This window comes from Sinocyclocheilus rhinocerous, unplaced genomic scaffold (genome assembly GCF_001515625.1).
Source record: "Sinocyclocheilus rhinocerous isolate Xijiao unplaced genomic scaffold, SAMN03320098_v1.1 scaffold1074, whole genome shotgun sequence".
Classification (NCBI taxonomy): domain Eukaryota; kingdom Metazoa; phylum Chordata; class Actinopteri; order Cypriniformes; family Cyprinidae; genus Sinocyclocheilus; species Sinocyclocheilus rhinocerous.
This window is the reverse complement of record NW_015642525.1, coordinates 150126-157530: the sequence shown is the minus strand read 5'-3', so window position 1 is coordinate 157530 and position 7405 is coordinate 150126. Positions and strand designations below refer to the sequence as shown.

General features: G+C 36.9%; 1 protein-coding gene across 1 annotated transcript in view; it reads left to right on the top strand.

Annotated features, from left to right (window-relative positions):
- Positions 1-208: 208 nt before the first annotated feature.
- Positions 209-7405, top strand: part of LOC107756040 (leucine-rich repeat and fibronectin type-III domain-containing protein 5-like) — a 14928-nt gene continuing 7731 nt past the window's right edge. Inside the window, exons 1-3 of the mRNA XM_016573017.1 lie at positions 209-281; positions 1155-1665; positions 6197-6539. Of these exons, the coding sequence (XP_016428503.1) occupies positions 209-281; positions 1155-1665; positions 6197-6539 (927 nt within the window). The remainder of the gene's footprint in view (positions 282-1154; positions 1666-6196; positions 6540-7405) is intronic.

Genomic DNA, 7405 nt, shown 5'->3' with positions numbered 1-7405 from the left:
TATTTCATGCATTTTATAGTTTAGCACGCTCCCTTTTTCATTGCTCTTCCATACTGTCAGATGTCAGGTGTCGCTAGCATCCTTCACTTTTATTGCCAGTTTTTACATGAGGTATCTCTCCAGCTGGCTCCTCTATTGTCTGCATGACAGTCTAATGATGCCGACTCTCTCATGATCACAGGCCTGATGCACCGCAGGTTATTATCGCATGCATTCTCAGCACGCTGCTTTGAAAGGCTCATCACCCGTGACGACGTTCAGAAGAGACGTGCATTTCCAAGGTTACAAATGACAGAAGCGACCAGAACCAATCTGCTGATATCTGAGTGCATGTTAGAAACAACCCTGTAAAGCGGAGCAACAGAAACCACGAGCCAACACTCAGATTTCTCTGCAAATGCACGCATAATTAAACATCCTCGATTAAACATTCATGATCTTTGCAAAGTACCATTCTAATGAAAACCGTAGCTGGTATGAAATGTTATATCTCGTCAAGGACTTAAGAGTCATTCAGACAGAGCCGAGTGTCTCTCCTGGTGTGGCATCTGTGTTGATGCTCTTTGTCTCTGCTCGGTCTTTGGAGACATCAGACTAATTCTGATGAGTATCTGGACGGCCAGAGGAGTCTTTCATCTCGCCAAACACACAGATGAAAGGATCAACATTATCATATCAAAAACAGCGCGTCAGTGGAGCCTGAGCTTTAAGAAATGTCCCCAGAAAGCTTCTGGAGCCATCAGATTCCCTGACGTGATGGTTGAAAAATGGTTATTTGCACAGGATTATTTGGTTTGTTTGTACATGTATTAAAGATAGCAGAAAAATATATAATTAGGGTTTTGTAGCTTTTGTTTTCTGACGTCATCTGTTGTGCTCCTAAACATTAAAGCTTCTAGCATTTATTTAGGCAATATTAATAAATATAAATAAATATCAATGACTCATCTTGCATGCAAGGTCATGCACACACTGCCATTTAGAAGTTTGGTGTCTGTAAGAATTTTAAATGTTTTTTAAAGTTTCTTCTGCACACAAGGCTGAATTTATTTGATAAAAACTGTGAAATATTATTAGAATTTAAAACACCTGTTTTCTGTGTGAATCTCTGTTAAACTGTAATTTATTTCTGTGATGCGCAGCTGTATTTTCAGCATCATTACTCCAGTCTGCTCTCGAAGGCCAGCAGGTTTCCGTGCGCTGCAAAGCCCGCGGCGCCCCGGATCCCGTCATGCATTGGATCGCTCCGGACGGGAAGCTGGTGTTCAACTCCAGTCGCACCATCCTCCACTCGGACGGGACACTGGACATCCTGATCAGCACGGTCAAGGACTCTGGATCTTTCACTTGCGTCGCGTCCAACCCGTCTGGAGAGGCGCAGCAGACGGTGGATCTGCTCATCACCAAACTTCCACATTTCACCAACGACACCAGTATGGTCGGAGAGCCGGACCCGGGGTCGTCTGACATCGCCACTTCTGCCAAGACGGGCGGAGACGGAGGCTCCTCGATGGGGAACAAGGGAGGACAGGAGAAGAGGGTCCTGATCTCTGAGATCACCGCATCCACGGCTCTGGTGAAGTTCAACTTTCAGAGGAATATTCCAGGGATTCGGATGTTCCAGGTCCAATACAACGGCACTTACGACGACTCGTTAGTGTACAGGTGAGCCTGTTTGGTTTTAAACACCTTTAAATATTCCAGCATTTCAGAGAGCAGTGCACAGATCGATGAATAAAACACTGAAATAAATTACACATTAAAAAAATAATTCAATTAATTTATCAATTATGAAGCAGCATTCAACTGTAAAGTAGCTCTACAGAGGACAATAGTGTCGTTATTCAGCTCAATTCAGTTAACAGGGAATGTTCTGAGAAGTTCTGGCAACACTCTTGCTGTAGCATTAATAGAACGTCTGTTCAATGTTATCTGGTCTTTAATGGTTTTTAAAATGTAAATGTATCGTTAATGTATCATTCATGGAACGTTTTAGTTGGATGTCCGTCTAACATTTTTTAAATGTTACTACTTATTTCAGAACATTCGAAAGTAACTTTCCCATTATGTTTGCAAAATGATACAATGAAATAACGTTCATATAACCAAGAAAAAAAACCATTTCTAAACCATTTTTTAAAAAACTGGACATTTTGAGCATTCAGAAAACCTTTAGAATTAACTTTTTTTTTTTTTAACTTAAGCAAAATGTTCTGGCAGGCAATGTTCAATGGTCACATTTTTTAAAAATTCAATTAATTTATCAATTATGAAGCAACTTTCAGCTGTAAAGTAGCTCTTCAGAAGACAATAGTGTCGTTATTCAGTTCAACTGAGTTAACAGGGAATGTTCTGAGAACGTTCTTGCTGTAACATTAATGGAACATTTGTTCAGAGATATCTGGTCTTTAATGTTTTCAAAATGTTAGCACAAAAATGTATCGTTCATGGAACGTTTTTCGTGAAACATTTTAGTCAGGTATCTAACACTTTTTAAATGTTATTACTTATTTCAGAACATTCAAAAGTAACATTCCCATAATGTTTGCAAAATGATACAGTGGAATGTTCCCTTAACGTTCATATAACGAAAAAAAAACATATCTTTTCTAAACATTCAACATTTAATTTAACACTACTAAAACATAAAAAAAGAAACCTGGACGTTTTGAGCATTCAGAGAACCTTTAAATAACGTTTTTATAAACTTAAGCAAAACATTCTGGCAATGTTCTCTCAAAGTTATTAACAAACGCTCTTGAAGTAACGTTAATGGAATGCTCATTTAAAATTATCTGGTTTTTAATAATGTTCTCAAAACATTAGCACAAAAACATTACTTATACATCGTTCATGGAACGCTTTTTCCTGGACGTTCGTCTAACATTTTTTTAAATGTTGCTACTTGTTTCAGAATATTCAAAAGTAACATGGTTTGTAAAATGATACAATAGAATGATCCCTTAATGTTCACATAACCAAGAAACAACATCAGAACAGAACATCATATTCAGAACATTTTATGGGAACATTAGCTGGGTGCAAGTTTTGTTCTCATCCGATAGTGTCAGTGCAGTCAGATCGATAATGTTACTCAATATTAATTGTCCTACAAGACAAAAACAAGAGCAGAGTGTGTCGTGCTAAAGCTTCTTCACACACGTTCGAGTCGTGAACGGCAGGTTTGTGATGTGTAGCTGCTCATCTGGCCCTACAGACTATAAAAATGATGGTGGAGGACAGAAGAAAGTGTCATCTAAACGGCCTGGAGGGGTTAAGTGGCTCATGAAGGGAGATTTGGCTGCGGCTCTGAGTCTCATTTACAGCAGCTGGGAACCAGAGGCTTTACGGCTGTGCGACAACTGGGAATACTTTTTAAATAACGAAGCCATATAAAGTTTGGTTCCGTTAGTGTTCCTTGCACATGCATTTTTCTGTCTGCGTGAACAGAAAACCTTACTAAAATGTACACTGTACACTGGCGCGCAATCACAGTATTGAATGACTCTTATGAGCTGGTCCTTTTTAGTGAATCAAACCCGTACAGAGCAACCAGTGCAATCTGATTCCCAAACGAATGAGTCTTATGAACCGGCTCTTTTTAGTGAATCAAACCCATACAGAGCAACCAGTGCAATCTGATTCCCAAACGAATGAGTCTTATGAATCGGCTCTTTTTAGTGAATCAAAACAATACAGTGCAAACATTGCAGTCTAATTCCAAAAAAAAAAAAAAAAGACTCTAATGAGTCGAATTGTTTTAGTGACTCAATACAATGTGGCCACTGTAGCCAGTTATTTTTGGTGAATAAAACAACTTAGTGTTATCCTGTGAGACTTAGTTATTGATTGGTTGTTCATAATAGCATGAAAAGACAAATGGAAGGGAACACAAATAAATTAATCAAAATGAAGTGAGTTCATGAGTAGTTAATCTTCCCTTTAAAGAGAAAACAAGCTGACGGATGTTTGTTCTTGTTTTAGGCTTAAACTCACTTCCTATTGACAAATTTCTCAGAAAACAAGACTTCATATCGCAAGACATTTTGCTTCATAAGTAAATACAGTATATCTTACTTTAAGAGTGTTAAGATTATTTTGTACTGGTAAATACAAAAAGTAAGATCCCACATTATAAATCACAACAAGAAAACTGGACATTTTAGTGTTTTATACTGTTCAAAATAAAGGTTCAAACACGTTATATTTTGAAAAACAATACAGTTAGTAGAATGTTGTAAGAAACATTTTTGTAACATTTAAATAACGTTAGAATCATGACAAAAAACTGGACATGCCAACGTTCAAACAATGCTCCCACGTTTTAATAACTTACATTTGTTCCCTGGGAATCATTTTTGCAATGTGTTGCATTTCTTTTCTTCCTTAAAGGGACTAAAAGAGGTTCCTTCCCATTACAATGTATCACTAATGGGATCAAATGTGACCCTGGAGCACAAAACCAGTCATAAGTGTCAATTTTGTGAAATTGAGATGTATGCATCATCTGAAAGCTGAATAAATCAGATTTGTTAGGATAGGATAATATTTGGCTGAGATACAACTATTTGAAAATCTGGAATCTGAGGGTGCAAAAAAATCTAAATATTGAGAAAATCATCTTTAAAGTTGTTCAAATGAAGTTCTTAGCAATGCATATTACTAATCAAAAATTAAGTTTTGATATATTTACGGTAGGAAATTTACAAAATATCTTCATGGAACATGATCTTTACTTAATATCCTAATGATTTTTGGCATAAAAGAGAAATGTACAGTGGGTACCTTGTTTTAAGCAAAAACTAACAAAATTTTGATATTTTTTACAGAAAACAAGACTTAATATCTTAAATCATTTTACTTTTACAATAAATTCATCTTGATTCAAGAATGTTTAGATATTTATACTAGAAAACAAGACTTTTTTTGCAGTGTTACAACCCTCAAAATACACATAATTTATTATTCAGAGATTTTTCACAAGAGATATAACCAGGCCCGGCTCCAGAATCAAATCAATGAGGGTGCTTCTTAAAGGGTTAGTTCACCCAAAAAATTAAAATTAGCCCATGATTTACTCACCCTCGAAGCACCCTAGGTGTATATGACTTCCTTCTTTCAGACGAATCCAATCAGAGTTATATTAAAAATTATCCTTGCTCTTCCAATCTTTATAATGGCAGTGAATGGGTGTTTTTGTTCAACAGTCCAAAAGTAGTCAAATTATTCACCGGGGGAAAAATATCCATATTTAAAATGTTAAAAACACTTTTCTCTAACTTTAGTTCCGGTCAGATAACATAAGACGTATATACTTTTCTTACAAAAATGCATGGACTCGCTACAGGAGGCCTTTATTCACCCCCCCCCCGGAGCGTGCGAGGCATGTTTTATTATAGATGCACGCGCTTTATTTGACTACTTTTGGACTGTTGAACAAAAACACCCATTCACTGCCATTATAAAGACTGGAAGAGCAAGGATAATTTTAATATAACTCCGATTGGATACGTCATATACACCTAGAATGCTTCGAGGGTTCATTTTTTGGGTGAACTAACCATTTAAATTAGTGAGGGTGCTTTAACCTTAATATATAGGCTATATAAAGCTTTTAGTGCCGTCCACTACTACTGCGCAAAAAGCGCTCCATTTTTAATCACTAAAAAGCTGTCACTCATCTTAGTTCATCACAAACTCACAAATTATGTTATCAACAGTGTTGGGAGTAACACATTACAAAAGTAATAATATTACAGTAGTATATTACGTTTTGCTGTAACGCAGTAATATAACGCATTACTAATAAAATTTGGGTAATATTATTACTCGTTACAATCTCAGTAACGCAAGTTACAACAACATATTACTAACACCGCAAAACAGCACCAGAGAAAAAATTCCGCGGGTAAAATAGTTAGTCTAACTTAAATGATTTTAGCAAATGGCTGCAATATAACAAAGAGTGAAAAATTTAAGGGGGTCTGAATACTTTCCGTACCCACTGTATAATTTTGACCCATACAATGTATTGTTGGCTATTGCTACAAATATACCCCAGCGACTTAACACTGCTTTTGTGCTCCAGGGACACATATGATGAATAACAGCTCATTAATTATGTTCTGAATGATGCACGTTGATTGGTTCTAGCAATATTTCTGACTGCATGTCTGCTGATGGCTGTTTCTTGCAGAATGATTCCTCCGACCAGTAAAAGCATCTCGGTCAACAACCTGGCAGCAGGAACCACGTACGATCTGTGCGTTCTGGCCATTTACGACGACGCCATGACCGCGCTCACGGCCACACGCGTGGTGGGCTGCGTTCACTTCTCCACCGAGCCGCAGTATCTGCGCTGCCACTTCATGCAGTCACAGTTCCTCGGCGGCACCATCGTGGTCATCATCGGCGGCGTGATCGTGGCGTCAGTCCTGGCCTTCATCATCTTCCTCATCGTGCGCTACCGGCTGTGCCAGCAGGAGGGTGCGGATAAAGGCCTGGAGCTGGGAGACGTGCGCTCACTGTCCGAGCATCAGGTCTGTGCAATTATCAACATTTCTAACAAATGCATAGCTTTTAGTAAGGGAATGAAACTTTGCAAGCGCTTTCACTGCAAAAAATCATTCTCTTACTTAGTATGTTTGTCTTGTTTTCTAGTATAAATATCTAAACATTCTTGAATCAAGATGAATTTATTGTAAAAGTAAAATGATTTAAGATATTAAGTCTTGTTTTCTGTAAAAAATATCAAAATTTTGTTAGTTTTTGCTTAAAACAAGCAAAAATATCTGCCAATGGAGTAAGAAAAATAATCTTAATTCAAAGCTAAACAAGATTATTTTTCTTGCTCCACTGGCAGATATTTTTGCTTGTTTTGAGGAAAAACTAACAACATTTTGATATTTGTTCTACAGAAAACAAGACATAATATCTTAAGTCATTTTACTTGTACAGTAAATGCATCTTGATTCAAGTATTTTTAGATATTTATACTAGAAAACAAGACAAAAATACTAAGTAAGAGAATAATTTTTTTGCAGTGTGTAGTGGTGAAGGGTTAAATTTAATTCAGTCCGTTTCATCAAAACTGCCCCGCAGTCATTTATACAGCTCAGTAAGACACAAATTAAATCAGATTTGATAGAATCCAGATTCTCAGGTGAGAAAATATCATCTTCATTCACGCTGTGAATGTGTTCAGATCGATGTGTTGTTATTAATCTGGCGGGTCATTAGTGGCGTTTAACGAGTAACTCGCTGATCAAACCATCAAAACTGCAAACAAATTAATGTCTTCCTCTGTCTTATTCAGTACAAATATTTAAACATTTTTAAATCAAGATACATTTACTGGGGACTATTTGGTCTATAAGAAGTCTTTTTTTTTTTTTTTAATCTACCA